This window comes from Lampris incognitus, chromosome 14, assembly GCF_029633865.1.
Source record: "Lampris incognitus isolate fLamInc1 chromosome 14, fLamInc1.hap2, whole genome shotgun sequence".
Taxonomy (NCBI): domain Eukaryota; kingdom Metazoa; phylum Chordata; class Actinopteri; order Lampriformes; family Lampridae; genus Lampris; species Lampris incognitus.
In genome coordinates, this window is record NC_079224.1 from 38,854,960 (window position 1) to 38,871,716 (window position 16,757).

General features: G+C 48.0%; 1 protein-coding gene across 1 annotated transcript; it reads right to left on the bottom strand.

Moving 5' to 3' along the window:
* Positions 1–7,609: 7,609 nt before the first annotated feature.
* LOC130124207 (required for drug-induced death protein 1-like) lies at positions 7,610–11,592 on the bottom strand. The gene is made up of 2 exons (XM_056293659.1): positions 11,195–11,592; positions 7,610–8,776 (listed from the first exon to the last, which is right to left on the bottom strand). The coding sequence occupies exons 1-2, from the start codon at positions 11,504–11,506 to the stop codon at positions 8,636–8,638; spliced, it is 453 nt and encodes a 150-aa protein (XP_056149634.1). The 5' UTR covers positions 11,507–11,592; the 3' UTR covers positions 7,610–8,635.
* Positions 11,593–16,757: the final 5,165 nt, after the last annotated feature.

The window sequence follows — 16,757 nt, forward strand, 5'->3', positions numbered from 1 at the left end:
AGCTCTCCCTGTCTGCATGGTTTAATTTGGGCTCCCAGTAAGCACCGTAGTTATGAATGAAACCACACGCTATTGGACACACCCACCGCCGGCTCCTCGCGGACCACGTGAGCACTACCGCTGATGATGCGAGATGGACGCTCGCAAACGACGGAATTTGTCCTCACTCGTTTATTTATTTATTTATTTGTTTTTGGTGTGTGTGTGAGGTGCCTCATGAATGGGCTGCCGACTGGCGATTATCAATGATGTGCAAGACAGCCTCCGCCCTCTAAACGATATGTCTGCATATATTGGGTGGGGGGTGGGTGTGTGTGGGGGGGGGTATTACTGATGTCGTTGCAGTTTGTGTGTGTTTGGGTTTGTCGAAACGTCCTCGTAGCTGCTGTGGAGTGGAGGGTGCGTGGATTTGTCTTGACATTTCATGTGTAGTTCCCCAATAAAACCACGCGGTGGCGGCATTGCGTCGGTTGTTCCCTGTTGGTGCGGCTGAGCCGCCGGCGACCAAAAAAAAAATAAAAACGAAACGACCTACTTCATTTTAAATCTGACGACACCCGTGATTCCTTCCACTCTCGCAGTCTACAGCTGCGACGATGTCGAACACTCGGCTTTTGCATCGGCTACAATAAGTCGGCACTCGTTGTAAATGTTGATTTTTGTGGCTTATAAAAGGATATTTGGACAGAAACCAACGCGTGAGTTCTGCAACATGCACGCTTGCTGCCACGCAGGGAATGTACGAGGGAGAATCAAAGGCGTTTCGCGCCACAGAGCATATCACGTCGCACGCCGCACCGATTTGGGAGGATAACGAGGGGAACAGGAGATATAGAGTCTTAGAGATGCTCTCGGTGCGTGCTCAGTGATCCAGGTGATGCTATAGGGTTTTGTGACACCCCCCCCCCCCATGTGCTTTTTGTTTGCATCAAATGACATCAAGATATTCCTGCAGCGTATTGTTTAAATCTTTGAACTTCCGTCCTTTACGCACGCAGTCTCACACCTGGTATCGAAATGCGTCTCATCATGCGTCAAAGACATTTTGTTTTCCCGCTCATTATGCAAATAACCACCTACATACTTCCCCAGTGTTTCCGTGCGGCCTCTCTAGGCTATAAAATGGATGTCGCTAAAGATGGCATGACAATTAGACTTCGCTATTAACATTTTTTTTTAAATAAAATAGAGGAAGAGACCGGTTCGTGACCCTCAAGTTGCTGATCAGCAGAAACAGTAGGATGTAATCCGACCATTTTCACCACAGCAGCGTTCACTGACACCACAGCCAAGAGGACAGTCTGGATGCTTGGAAGAAGTCAAGACTGGTGGGGAAGAATAGCACTGGTGCATTCCCTGATGAACACTGGCTTTCACATTTCCGCACGAGACAACGCACATTTGACGCCATATCACCTGTGGGAAACTGCGACCAGTGGTATCCAGAGCACGTACACATTTCTGTGATCCCAGTAGAAAAGAGGATTGCAGTGGTAATCTGGTACCTCACGACGGGTGCAGACTCTTCCAAACCTTGTCCCATGTGTTTGGCATAGGCAAATCAACTTCATCCAGGGGAGTTTGGGGACAGACTTCTGGATATCATGGATTGCTTTGATGAGAGGTGGAGGTCCCCCCCCCCCCAAATGAGGGGTAAAAGATGGCTGACATAACCATATTACAGCCCCCTATGAAAATCCAAAGGACTCTTTCAATAATAAAGGAAGTCATTTGATCATATTATCAGGTATTATACCCCCCTCCTCCCGCCCCCACAAAATGATGTAGGTACTCCTGCTCACTGGGGAAAAAATGAACAAACTGTTACTGCGTTATCTTAGGGGTTAACGTGCTGTCCGTCCTTTACAATACATCCTAGTGTATTTTCAATTTATCACATAACTGGAACATTTGATTATGCAACTGTATTATCCTGTCCGTGATGATAGCCTGCTCCCCTGCCTCGTGAAATGAAAGCAGCTAATTCAAGGCCTGTTACCTTTCTTTCCATCAATAGGTAACCACTACCAATGATGGGTGGGCCAGCAGCGTGCACGGTGCATGAGTGCTGCAAAACGCCTCACTACCTTCCCCCACCACTGAGACATCAAGTTTTCATGTTCAGCTGAGCCTCATCAGATGTTTTTACTGGTTATATTGGCTACAGAGATGTCTAAATACACAGCTCAAGAGTGCTGTAATTGGTTTTTTTCCCCATTTAGGACACACAAGCTAATGGAGTTGTACACAAAGGTTTATGTGAACACACAAGGTGTACAGGCGCCCATAATGTCCCTGGGTGACCCTTCAACATAATGGTCCCTGAGCAGCTGCATGTTAAGTGTCTTCAGTTGGTGGGTCACCAACTTCCTGACAGACATGAAATAATATGTTAGACCCGGAGCCCTTATAGCATAACCGCGCTCCGTTAGCACAGGTCACCACAGGGGTGTGTCCCCTACGGTTGGGCCGATGTAAAATTTTTCAAACCGGTTTGACATTAAGCCAAGCACCGGACTGGACCAGTATACCGAATTTTACCACTACTATCCCTTTCCACCGATGCAGTGCCGATGTCAAGGCCTAAAGTAGAACTGGTTCCACGCATGTCCACTGCAAAAAAGACTGGTGCCGGATTTGGCACCGACACGGCTCCCCAAAAATTGCTGGTCCAAAAGTTGGGACCACTGACGTCAGTAGCAATGGGAGGGGCTACCACAAGAAATTCGCTGCCATTTTGATAAAACATGAGCGAAAGCAGCAGCAGCAGCAAGAGGCTTCTGTCTTATTTGTGTCTCATTAAATCAGTCGTACACACAGTATTGTCCAACTTCTATCTGTGGACATGTGCCTGCAGTGTTTGTATGCACTAACCATATAACGCATTGTTATCAACTGGTATTGTTAACAATGGCTAACTTGGTTTTCCAACTTCTTGTGCTGGAACGCGGTCAACTTGGGTGTGACGTCATTCTCACTTTCGACTTCCGAGGTAAATGGAACACAGTATAAAATCTTACATCAGATCGGACCGGCAAAACTGGAAACCGACCCAACTCGTGTCCTCTTCCCACTTCTAAACTCACTGCACACTAATGACTGTAACTCTGTACACCCCTTGATAAAAATCATCAGATTTGCAGATGACACCATTGTAGAGCCGAAGTAACGGAGAAGACCGTAGGTTCACACTTTAGCCGTGTAGGCAACTTTCTTTAATCCACGGTAAATCAGCGAGACAAACAAAACCCACAGCTCGACTGAGCGGAGGTGGCAAGAATAACCAGAAAACTGGCTGGACAACCATAACTTAACCCTGCGTTAACCTGCCAGGGCAACCATGACTTAACCCTTAGTTCCTGGGTTGAATTCTGTCCCCAATACGTGTCCACCACATGAGCCCCCCCAGAATTCGCCCTAGTAATCGAAGTCAGGCAGGCGCGGGTGGACGACAGGCCGTCCGCGGCGGCTCCGGATAACAGGGGCCGGAGTGTCTGTGGGAGGCATTGACGCGGGCCTGTGGAGGTCGGCCTGAGGAGCAGAAGAGGCAGCTCGGGCCTCCACGGGGGGAGGAGGCGGAGCCGGGGGACGACCGCGACGAGGAGGTTGGGCTAACTCCAACGGCTGCGTCAAGTCCAGGTGTGCGGGTTTAACTCGGTCCACTGAAACATGCTCGGCCGTGCCCCCAAAATCCACCACCAGGTGCTTGAACTCAGACTTGGCAATGGCGAGTTTGGCGGGGTCGAGACGCCTGGCTCTGGCGTAGACCGGGGGCCCCTTCGTAGCAATGTGATGCTCCACCCCATGCTTAGCGGTGGGTGCAGAGAAGGTAGGCTGGGTGAGGTCAGGGAACTCAGCGAGGAGGCGGGTGAACTTGTCTGCCTCTGAGAGAGAGTTGGCTAGACCTGCATAGGCCGCTTCCCTCCGCGTACATGCGAAGGAGGAGAAGGTTAAGGCATCGACCAGACGGCTGTTCTGAATGTCCACTAGCAAACCGTAAGCGCACAAAAAATCAGCTCCGAGGAGGGGAAGCGTTACATTGGCCATGACGAACTCCCACGTGAAACGTTGTCCACCAAAACACAGTTCTACAGACCGCACGCCGTAGGTGTGGATAGGGCTGCCGTCAGCCGTCGCCAACTGGGGGCCCCGCTCCCCGCCCATGATGTCGACGTCAGTAGCAGGGAGCACGCTTCTCTGTGCGCCCGTGTCACAAAGAAATCGCCGACCGGAGATGGTGTCGAGGATGAAGAGTAGCCTGCTCGTATCGCCAACACTCATGGCCACTACTGAGTGTTGGCCCTCTCGTTTCCCGTCGGCCTGTAGTTGCAGGGGGAACGGCACCGTTTAGCTTTCGCACCAAATCGAGCGTGGTACATACAGAGTCCAGAGGGCTTGTAGCGGTCTGCCGCTGTGGCGCCACCGTCGGGCCACGCCCGCGATGTCGGCGGGGGGCCAGTGAAGGTAGGAGCCAGCACCCCGGCATGGGAGGAACGTTGTGTAGCGACGAAGAATCGGTCAGCCTCCTTTGCCAGCTCACGGGGATCAGTGATGGTGGAGTTAGCGAGCGCAGTCTGGACGTGGGGCGGCATGTTGCGCAGAAACAGCTCCATAAACAGGAAACATGGCTTTTCTTGACCCAGTAGGTTTAACATCCTGCTCATTAGCTCCGATGGTTTGCCATCTCCCAAGCCCTGAATTGCGAAGAGGCGACGTGCTCTCTCCGTTGCTGACAGTTCAAAAGTTTCAAGGAGGAGATGTTTAAGCGCGGCGTATTTACCATCGGCCGGTGGGTTGGTTATGAAACCGCTTATCCTGGAAGCCGTAGCGCCCCCCAGCGCTGCCACTACGTAGTAGTACCTGGTCTCGTCTGCTGTTATGTCTCTGAGCGCGAACTGTGCCTCAGCCTGCGCGAACCATGTAGCCGCGGAAGACTCCCAAAACTCCGGCAGTTTAATTGCAACGGCGTTCGTAGCCATAATGTGTGTGGTTTCAGAAAACTTATCCGAAAACCGACGTCGGGGTCACCAGTGTAGAGCCGAAGTAACGGAGAAGACCGTAGGTTCACACTTTAGCCGTGTAGGCAACTTTCTTTAATCCACGGTAAATCAGAGAGACAAACAAACCACTGCTCGACTGAGCGGAGGTGGCAAGAATAACCAGAAAACTGGCTGGACAACCATAACTTAACCCTGCGTTAACCTGCCAGGGCAACCATGACTTAACCCTTAGTTCCTGGGTTGAATTCTGTCCCCAATACGTGTCCACCACACCATCGTAGTTGTTCTCGTCAAAGATAATGGCAAGTTTGCCTATTGAGAGGAGATGGTATATATTGCAGTATGGTTTAAGACAACAACCTTGACCTGAACGCTCTCAAATTGTTGAATGCTGTGGAGTCTTTCAAATGCCTTGAATCCACCAGCACCAGCACCCTCAATTTAGACATGACCATCTCATTCCTCATCAAGACGACAGAACAGAAGACGTTCTTCTGCTTTGGCTGAGGATAACCTCAACGTTTCTCAATCAACCCTGGTGCAGTTCTGCAGAGCATCATTGAAAGTGTTCTCACATCCTCCGTTTTGGTCGGGTTCCCCGCACCTCCTCTTCTCAACTTAAAGAAAATGCGTCAGTCAGTGGTCCGCACTGCTGAACAGACTACTGGATGGCCTTTTACACCCGTTCACCTCCAGAGCAAACCCCGAATGATCCACCCGCCCGAGAAGAGAGAGGGACAGGGAGAGAGATGGTACAGAGAGTGGGCGAGAGACAGACAGACAAGAGACAGACAGGTGGGGGACAATTAAGAGCATAATACATCACTAAAATGTGAAATGAGACTTTTTTCTGTTGGCCAAAAGTTGTCTATTTACAATGAGGGGTCTTTTTAAAATAGATCAATGCCATCTTGGGGTATTTTGATTGTATCACACCTGTCTGTTTTCTGTATGAATATACTGTGGTACTCAACCCAGTCCTCAGGGACCCCCAGCACTGCTGGTTTTCTGTTCTACCAGGTAGTCACCTATTGTGGTTGGTATTCCAGCCATCTAATCACACCAGGTGAGTGTAATTAACTAACCAGTGTGTTAGAAGTGATAGGGGTTATAGCTGCCTTTCTCCTCTTCTTTTCTTACTTACTTGGACTGGTTTTCATTGAGAAATGATTGGAGGTGTGGTTAAGCAGGGTTTATAAAAGGACGTCACTGTGAGGTGTGCCTCAGGATGCGCCACTTTGAAAACGCGGTAGAGGTTCACACCATTCCAGCTTTGGAGGATTTTGAAGAAAACCAAGTTTCTTTTATTTTTGAGGATCCATCCACTATCAACCTAAACTGAACTAAACTACCAAGACAGTGTTCGCCGCTTACAGAAGCCGAGACCCAAGCGGCCGAGGCCTTGTCAGAGGGACCTGCTAACTGCTAGCCTGCTACCTTGGTAAGCTAGCCCACCTCCGCTATTTCTCTCGTCTTGGAAATCAGTCCTTCTTCTTGTTTTTTTTTCCCTCCCTCGTTTCCATCTTTTCTACACACTCCAGGTTAGGACTAGCATTGCGTGTTTAACCCTTAACCCCTAGACCCGACTAGTCTGTAACACCGAGGAACAGAAAACCAGCAGTACTTGGGGTCCCTGAGGACTAGGCCTACTTAGTAGCCCTCATGTTTCTGAATAAAGACTATTAATAAACATAGCTAAAATTCAACAAAATAAATGAAACTAATAACATTTCTATATATTACACAACATAAGTGAGTCTAGGCCTACTTTGTTCACGTCATGCCTGTTTTACAGTAGGACTGTTCTGATGAGTATTTCCAATCAGGCCTATGGGCTCGTACATTAGAGCAGCTCCCACTGGGCTACAGTGTTGGAAGGCCTGTGGCGTTGAAGGATGATTTTCTGTTTGTGACGGGGTCGGTGGCGGTCATGTGAGGGAGTAGGTATCTTCTAACCTCCTCATCGCTGACAGAACTGGAAGTTTCTTAGCTCCTGCTAAATTTGGTGTTTCGCTTAAACCATAAAAAGAACTAGACACAACAAGGATTAGAAACATTTGGTCACATTTTGACCTAATTAGTCCAATTAAGTGTTACTGATGATGGCTTGCCATGTCAGCCCTAGTCATGGCCATTTTATGGACAGACACAGAGAATGCGGAGGATATAAATGGGACAAACAACACAAAACAGAATTGGCTACACACCATGTTTTAATGGATCAAAAACAGCCTATGGCGTTACAGAGTAGATGAAATGGTTATCAGAAGGTGAGAAAGTTATGGAAATTACCAGAACAATAACACTGATATTTATACAATTATATAATATACATGCAAAGATGTGTATTTGAGGAATAAAATACAATGAAAAATATTTAGAAAAAATACAAAATTATATGAAAAATGATATATTGTGGTGTTCACACACATAATGGAGATAATAGTTTAAGTAGTTTGTGGGCTATTGGTAAGTGCAGTGTTCAAATTATGATAATAAGACTGTTGATAAAACACAATAGAGCCTCAATTGCTGATCCCATGCACTTCTCTTTCTAAGGGCTGTCACGCCATGTCATTCGCCATTGTCCATTATCTTATTGTAAACACACACACACACACACACACACACACACACACACACACACACACACACACACACACACACACACACACACACACACACACACTTTTTCCTCTTCTTATTCCTCCAATGTCGTTCTCTTTTTTTACATTCATCTTCCAACCAGCTTTCACCTCTGTCTCTGCCCATGTGTGTTTAATGAAGACCGCTACTGTCATCACTACGACATCTTTACTGTTTATAAAATGCATCTTCCACTTCTTCACTACAGTAAACCACATTTTCTTCTCATCTCTCATGGACCCTGGCCGGGCTGAACATTGAAATTATGATATTAGATGTAATAACACAGTTTCTGAGGATTCAGGTTCAATACATTAAAAACACTACATCATCAGGAGAGTGAGCGGCTGGACAAACAGGAACAGATGAGTGGGAATCAGGTTAGACAAACATGTATATATTCCTAAATAACTTCTAGGGTAGATCATACAATGCATTAAAAAAAGTCACAATTCACTGATTTAAAAAAAACGTGAATTTTTGAAAATGTGGCTACAAGAATGATAAGATACAAACATACATATTTAATAATTTCTAAAACACAAGAAGAAGAAGTACTTGCTGGTAGGTTGAGATATCTGCGGATCGTCCTACGTAAGGCTGACTTAGTCTTTGCTCCTTTCCTCGTATGTGTGTTTTGCTGGAAACTAAGCCTTGAATGAAAGACGTGCGTTTGAATGTGGAAAATTGACATTTGGCTTGAAATTAAACTGTAAAGTTGGATGCCAATGTAGATTTCAGAAGTTTATACTGAAATTCAGATCTTGCTATTCAGATTCAGTTGTTTTAGCACTATTTCAGTTGCAGCAGCACATCTTCAAATTACTGCAGTTAAACTCCTTTTTTAATGGCCTCAATTTCTGCCCATAGAGATGGAGCAAAGGTCAAAGCACAGGTGTGTGTGTGTTTCTGTGCGTGCGTGCGTGCGTGCGTGCGTGCACGTGGGCGTGGGCGTTTGAGTAAGGGTGTCCTGGCACTCCAAAGTCCCATCATGCTTTGTTGCTGGCAGTTTGGTGGGTTTGTGTCACTAGCGTGCTGACTGCTGAAAGGGGCGTGGCATAAGCCCCCGCTAAATTCTGTAACCCGGCAACAAGACATCGCCAGCCGAACCGCAGTGCCTTGCCAACGTTCTGCCAGACAGAGGAAATCAGAGTCAGACACAAGCAGTCGCTCCCAGAAATCACTGTTCTACTTTCTCTGTGTGGGAGCACGAAAACTGCCAGGAGGAGCAGTGTGTAGCTGTGAGAGAGAGAGAGAGAGTGTGTGTGTGTGTGTGTGTGTGTGTGTGTGTAAGAGTGAGCGAGTGAGGTTCCTAGAGGGATTACTGAAGTTGAGCATATTAGTTCAGCGAACCCAACCAACTTTTAAACCCTTAACAATCTGCTTTAATACCAGTCTCCTAGAGGGTTAGGAACAGCTTAGAAAGCCCACCCCCTGGAGAAAACCTGGGTTTCTAGGTGACATGATTAGCAAGGTACTAAGTTGCTGAATTAAAGTGTGCAATATGTAGTACGAGTAAAAACACATAGTACTAGTTAGATTCTGCAGTAGAAAACAACAAACCCATGGGCCAGGTATGGAACAGGACCATCACTTCCTGGCCCTCCTACTACTCTGCTGGCTCTGTACCGTTGAACTATTTCAACTATCAGTCGTCATCATCATCTTCATCGTTTTCAAAATTTGGGGGAATAATCATGACGACAAAGTGACAGCGCGAGCCTTTACACCGTATGGGAGCAGAAGGAGCGCTCAGACCAGCACGAACTGCATGCCCGGGTGCCCTCACGTGGTCTCCATTCCGCGCGCGCGCACACACATTCTTATGTCTGTCCAATTCAATTGCACATTAGGAGTCTTAGGGTTGCGATTTAACAACCATTCAGTTGTAGAGGATTTACGTCTTTAAAGGGTCCAAGTGTAACGTCTACCTGAACCCTGCCATCTAGTGTCCGGTGATGTGAACAACAGCAACATAGCAACATATTCGAGGTAAACTAGTTGAAAACCACGCGGAACGGCCGTGGGACAGTTTTCCCAAACGCGGCAGCTTGTTAACTCCGGATGCTGAGCCGGGACCGAGGGGGTTTCTCTCACGTGTAATAAAGTGAAATCCCCAAACATCGGTTTTCATTTAGATAATTCGGGGGCGGAACCATTTGCATTTGGGAAGGGATATTTTATGTGGGATCGGACTTCATCGCCTCCCTGATCACCGTTCATTTAAATTGGTACTCATGGAGGTAGTTAATAGGCAATAACCACAAGAGGGCGCAACAATAGGCTGTTAGCTGGTACGGCGTGACGCCTAGAGTGGATTTCGCCACAGTATTTTTGTGAAAGGAGGAAAACAGCCGGTTCAAACGCTGCCAAGGGCCCCGGTTGGGAGCGGGCTGCGCTCTGTGACGACTCCTTGTTTGGGCGTTTCAGGCAAGCCTAGAATATCGATTCTAAGAATTCATTGAATCGCTGTTGAGTGTTTCTTCGTGCCTTTAACTTGTGTAACCGGTTATTTTCTTGCCCGGTGCGGGATTCGATACGGGGTGTACTGCACCACAAGGCGACATCACTAACCGCTCGGCTAAAGGATCAGACCCGTTAGCTGGGGGCTAACGTGTCTTATTAGTAGTTTAGGGCAACACAAATGACTAATAAATACGCCGTGCTGGAGCTGTGTAGTGTGTTTACGCACACGGTACTTTAGTGTGGCGCTCTTAGCGTTAGCTTTAGTCACGCCTCCGAGGAGCACAGCAGGACTGGAGGGGGAGCAGGACTCCCCCCCACCCCCCCCCCACCAGGGCCCACTGGACAGCGTTGTAGGAGCCCATGGCACGGCTGCCTGGAAGTGGAGGTGGGGTAGGGTGGGGTACTGGGATCGCTCTTGACGGGGGAAGGAAGTTGCGACCATTGAATGTCTCCTTGCCACCCATTCATCTTTTTACTCGCCACGGATTCACGTTTCGTAGTGGATTCACATCTGACAAGTTCACACTCCACACCGGGTTACTGTGTCTGCTGGGGGTTGCGAATGTGAGACAAGTCATCTTCTGTGATATTTAAGAGGCACGTTACATGTTATTATGATAATTACTGGTGCTATTGTGGTCCGGGAAGGACAACATTTTACACATAGCAACAGTTACATGGAGGTGGTGACGGTGCCTGCAGGAGCATCTTACCACGCGTCATCTCTGAGTCAGCAGTTTGATGTTCGACACTTTGGGGTTTTTTTTTAATCGTTCAGGATGAGGCTTTTCTAGAAGGTAATTAATTGCACTTCTTGCACAGTTTGGGTTATATTCATGACACATCCATCCTTATCGCCTGCATGCGTGAAAACAGTAAACACGCGCTGTGTGCAGGGCAAAGATCGTCTGCGTCAATCGTTAACTGCGGGTCGGTCTGACAGCTTCACAAACCGACCAACCAACAAACCGTCACAGCCCCGAGGACCTCATCTACATCCCATGATGGGCAGCTGTACAACATAACCCCCCCCCCCCAAAAAATAGACTTTACGCTAAATTAGAAATCGACCCTTTTTTTACCTTTCTGTATTTCTTTTGCTTCTCCTTCTTCTTTCTCCTCTTCTCCTCTTTCCTGCGCCTTCTCTCCTCCGCCGTCTCCTCTCCCACCTCCTCGATAAGCGGTTCGTATTTGTCAGGGAGAAAAGCGAAGTAAACTTCTTTGGAGACCTTCTGCCCCCGCGGGGACGCGCCGCTCTGGGGGCCCGGTGGAGGAGCGCTTAAGCCGGCGGAGCTTCCCCTCTCCTTCCCCTCTCTCCCTTCCTCTCCTCCCGACACATCCTCCCCTCCACCCTCGGGTATGGCTGAACTTGTTGAGCATTTTTTCCGCGACATGCTCCTCTTCTTCTTCTTCTTCTTCTTCTTCTTCTTCTTCTCCTTCTCCTCTTCTTCTTCTCCTCTTCTCCTCCTCCTCTCCTTCTCCTCTCCTCTCCTCCCCACCTGGCCAGACTCCTGGCGGTGTGTGTGTGTGTGTGTGTATGTGTGTGTGTGTGTGTGTGTGTTTTGGAACGGACCTTTGAACAGAGGGCTACCTACCACGCGTGAACGCGCACCGGGCGATTCGCGTTCACGAGAGAGGGGGCGCCGCTGTTACGGCGCGAATGGTGACCGTAGAAAAAGATGTTGGACTCCGGCGGACGCCAGGTCTCTTAAGTGTTGTCGTCATTTCGGGGCCATCTTTTCCACGACTATGGCGCCAAAATACATAAATAAATAAATAAATAAATAAAGAGGCCTGGAGGTTTTGGATCCTGTTCGCCAGTCGGTCTGCTTTGAAAACATCTTCTCTAATATAACGCATGAATAATGTATGGTGAGGTTATTGCAGATTTTAACATGAATTTTGAAGAGTTACGTCACTAATGTAACCGGTTATTTTCTTGCCCGGTGCGGGATTCGATACGAGGTGTACTGCAACACAAGGCGACATCACTAACCGCTCGTCTAAAGGGTCAGACCCGTTAGCTAGGGACTAACGTGTCTTATTAGTAGTTTACAGTTGCCACCTTCCCCGGAAGTGCGCCCTCGCGCTTTGTTATTCCCGCGCTCCGAAGAGACTTCTGAGGATCTGCGCACTTCCGGATCCCACCGCTGCCACCAGTGTAACCGGTTATTTTCTTGCCCGGTGCGGGATTCGATACGGGGTGTACTGCACCACAAGGCGACGTCACTAACCGCTCGGCTAAAGGGTCAGACCCGTTAGCTAGGGGCTAACGTGTCTTATTAGTAGTTTACACTAACAACGCTGGGTGCTACGTCACCGGGCTGCTGGTAATAATGATTAGAATAAAACTTTATTTGCGTCGCTCTTTGCAGAAATGACCAAATAGCAGCATTTGAGCGTTAAAAGGATAAACTACGATAGCGCGGGAAATGCTTAGCTTACGAACACTGTACCTCCAAAACCCATCAGAGTCCCCCTCGGCCAATACAGACACGCACGGGGGGGGGGGGGTCGTGCAAAGCAAAACCAGGTTTCAGTGCTGGACGTTGTTTACAATCGTCAAAATAAGGAACTGTTTATATAAATTGACCTTTCTTAATCGATATATGCTGCGGCATGACTGCAGATTTTTCCATAGATCTAAACTATTTAACAGCTGTAACATTAGGGTTTATCTGCTTGTTAATGATTTATAGCTCAGAAATTGGCTGGATTTGCAGCTGATCGTTTTCTAGCAGTAAATAATATAATTAAACCAAAGTTTCCATATAAGTACTGTGCTGTTATGGAGGCTATTTAATTCTGATTACCAATCAGGAGTCCCTGTTTGTTCCAGTCACCACTAATAATGACTGACAGCTGCTGGCTCGTCCTTTTAGCAGGGCACCAACTTGTTCATCAGTTTTTGTGCTTAAATGTGTGTGTGTGTGTGTGTGTGTGTGTGTGTGTGTGTGTGTGTGTGTGTGTGTGTGTGGTGGAAGTAAGATGGTAAAAACGGGGTATTTAAAGTGTAACCTAGAACAAATGTCCCTTTTGATACAGCGTGCCCCCTGGAGGGAGTAGGCCTATTTCAAAAGAGGTCTTGTGAAACATTTTGGCCTTCCTGAAGCGTCTCTCTCTCTCTCTCTCTCTCACACACACACACACACACACACACACACACACACACACACACACACACACACACACCATCATCATCATCATCAGCAGTCACTCGGGGTCGAGTATGACCGTCCTCCCTCTGGGTCCCTCTGGGTCCTCGTGTGGGTGTAGAGGCCGATCCTGGAGCCACACAATGGGAGGACGCCTGCGCGTGACAGCTTTTTACTTGGAGTGGCTGATGCGCCTGCAGCCACCACACGGTCCTTGGCAGGGGCTGGCCAGAGTCCAACAGCATGGAGAACCAAGACGACTGGGGACCACCTTCTGTTGCAGCCTTCATCCGCCTCCACTGCCGTTGTGACCTGGAGACATCTCCCGCCAGTTCAGCCGTCGAGGTGTTTGCTGGATCGCGTTTCATCAGGATCCTCCCCCTTGACCTGTCCGCCTTGGGTGACCCTACCAGGAGCCAAGCTCCGCACAGCACAGCTCTTGGGATCATTGGTACACGCAAGCTTCTCCACCACGGCAAGGTGCCGAGCCAGGAGAAGTACACACACACACACACACACACACACACACACACACACACACACACACACACACACACACACACACACACACACACACACACACACACACACACACACACACACACACACACACACACACACACACACACACACACTTATTCAAGATTTCATGTATTTCATTAAATTGCATGAGACATGAGCCGGCCCAACTGAGCGTCTTTGGCCGCCCCCTCAAAGACTTGGCTCGCACTCACAGTCCTCTGTGAGCTATGTCGGGGCCACGACAAACACAAACTGATATCCATCGCTTGCCAGGGGCAGATGATATCAGACGGGCTCGATATTTGCTTCCTTTCTATCTGAATGTGCTTGTCTTGTCTACGTTGGTATCGCTCAGATCTCTGAACCAGAGAGGGCATCAAAAAGGTGCAAATGGCACAAAGCTCCTTTAGCAAGCCATTATGTCTTGTGCATTTTATATGGGCGCTGAGATGTTATCTCTCAGTAGTGGAGACAGTGGAAGTTGCCGTACAATATACCATTTTGGTTATTTCAGAGCAAATATTGAATTATTACAGAAAATATCTAAAATGTTTTTAGATATTTTTGATCACTGGTTTTTCTCTTGTTAGCAAAATCTGGACTAACTTCAGTTTTATTTTTGAGTAAATTTGATAGCTGAGGCCTTTTGTTGCTTATATTTTGCGATATAGTGTATGAAATATTTTGTCTTTTAAGGATATCGAAAAATCGATTCACACTTTCATTTTCTCCCGTCTAGATTACTGTGACTGCCTCTACTCTGGCCTCGGCCGAGCCGCTGTGAACCGGCTACAGCTGGTTCAGAATCCAGCCGCTAGACTACTAACCAGGACTAGCTGTGGGTCCCATATGAGCCCTAGTCTTGCATCGCTCCATTGGCTTCCCCTGAAATTCAGAGTAATCTACAAGATCCTATTGATTACATTTAAAGGCCTGCATGACGTTGCCCCCAGTCATATTTCTGATCTCCTCATTCCTCTTTCCACTTCCTGTCCACTCCGATCCTCAAACCTCGGTCTTTCACCCATCCCCCACTCCAACTGCAAAACAAAAAGGTGACCGTGCCTGCGCAGTTTGAGCCCCAAGCCTCTGGAATAATCTTCTCCCAATCCATGAGACCCACTGCATCTTTGGACTGTTTCAAGAGGCTTCTAAAAACCCGTCTTTTCAGGCAAGCAGTTTCATAGATTCCCACCCCTGACTTGGGTCTTGCTTCATTTCTAGCTTGGTCTGTTACTCCCTGTGCCATGTCTTTATATTCATTTATTTTATTTTACATATTTATTCATATTTTGTGTATTGAGTGTAAAGCAGGTTGCAACTGTATGTTTTTAAAAGTGCTGTATAAATAAGATTTTGCTTGCTTGCAGGTGTCTCACAGAAAATGGTAACCCATGAAATGTATGACTCCAGGCATGGCTGCTGGCAGCGTGAAACAGTGTGTGTAACGGTAGCCCGAGTTTTCTACAAGGAGAGAAAGAAAGATAACCACTTTATTTTGTCATTGTAGGCTACAACAACATCTGTCTTCTGTATTTAACCCATCCTGTTGTATAGGAGCAGTGGGCAGCTGCAGTGCCCGGGGACCAACTCCACTTCTTCTTTCCATTGCCTTGCTCAGGGGCACAGGCAGGAGTATTAACCCTGACATGCATGTCTTTTTGATGGTGGGAGGAAACCCACGCAGACACGAGGAGAACATGCAACCTCCACACAGAAGGGACCTGGGACGGCCTGGGGTTCGAACCCAGGACCTTCTTGCTGTGAGGCAACAGTGCTGACCGCTGGGCCACCGTGCCCCCCCCCCACAGGGTATGGGGTTACCGTCACATATTTTGATAGACTTCACTTTGTCCGAAACGGTGGCCCCTATATTTTTCGCTCCCTTTTTGTCTGCACTCGCGAATGTTCAGAAAATGAAGTACTAGGCCCCGTAAAAGTGGCACAAGTGAGAAACCCAAAGGAATCGGTTCGGCCATTTCAAGCCTCACATAAGTACTGCTGGCTCTCCTCCAGCATGAGAGCGAGCTTTGGCTTCAAATGACCGGTCTTCCGCTGGAGAGTCACACATTTTGACGGGCACCATTTTGGTTGTAACACCAGCAGCAGGCTGCGGCCTTGTCAGAGATGCCCCGGTGTCTTTCCTTATCTCCCTTTGTCAGACTTTAACCGGCAGCGTCTGCACAATAATCTCCAGCGGTTCAACAAATGGACCTAATAAAGTTTTTCTAAGCTCTCAGATTCGGTAGTGGGTCCACTGGCGAAGGACTGGGCCTTGAAAAGTTTTCATCTAACTGAACGAGTGAGGTGTATTTTCCGTTTGAAGACATGCAACCGAAGGTGCCACCGGATGTTAAACCGTGAACACTCCTTGATATACAAAAATGTTGCCGTCCTCGGAGATCCTGGGCAGTCTAGACGTTCTTAGCCAAGACACACATCCCCCGGCAAACCTCCGCACTCCTGCTCGCAGAAGCAATAACAGAGGCTTTGGGACGGAGGAAGCAGGTCTTTCTTCGTTATGACTTTCCGCTGAAACATAACAGAGGGATTACGGTCCAACTGAACCCAATATGTCAAGAGGTTCAGGTTTAAATTGAATATTGAAATTAAAAACTGCCCCAATTAAACCGTGGCCGAACACACTCCATGAACGGACACACTGAACGCACACAACTCGGAGCGAAACATTCACAACAGACGACGTGTGTGTGTGTGTGGGGGGGGGGTCCTGAGGTCATGAGCAGGACATCAAGTCGTCCCAACATCCTATAGGAGAACTGACCTGACACTAAACCGCGTCATGCAGCTGGACTGAATATGCCACAGCCTCTCTCTCAGATGGAGGACAACAAACGTAGACACTCAGGCTGGTTCTCCATTAACGACACTTTTATTCTGGAGGCAAGCAAACTTGTAGGTCAGTGGACAAGCGGGGGGGGGGGTCATACACGGCTGAACAATACTC

What these genes read in the sequence shown, in the direction of transcription:
- LOC130124207 (XM_056293659.1), bottom strand. Translation starts at nt 11,506, where the DNA reads ATGTCGCGGAAAAAATGCTCAACAAGTTCAGCCATACCCGAGGGTGGA. An exon ending in AGCAAAAGAAATACAGAAAG is followed by an intron (nt 8,777 to 11,194) that starts GTAAAAAAAGGG and finishes TCTGTCTGGCAG; the next exon opens with AACGTTGGCAAGGCACTGCG.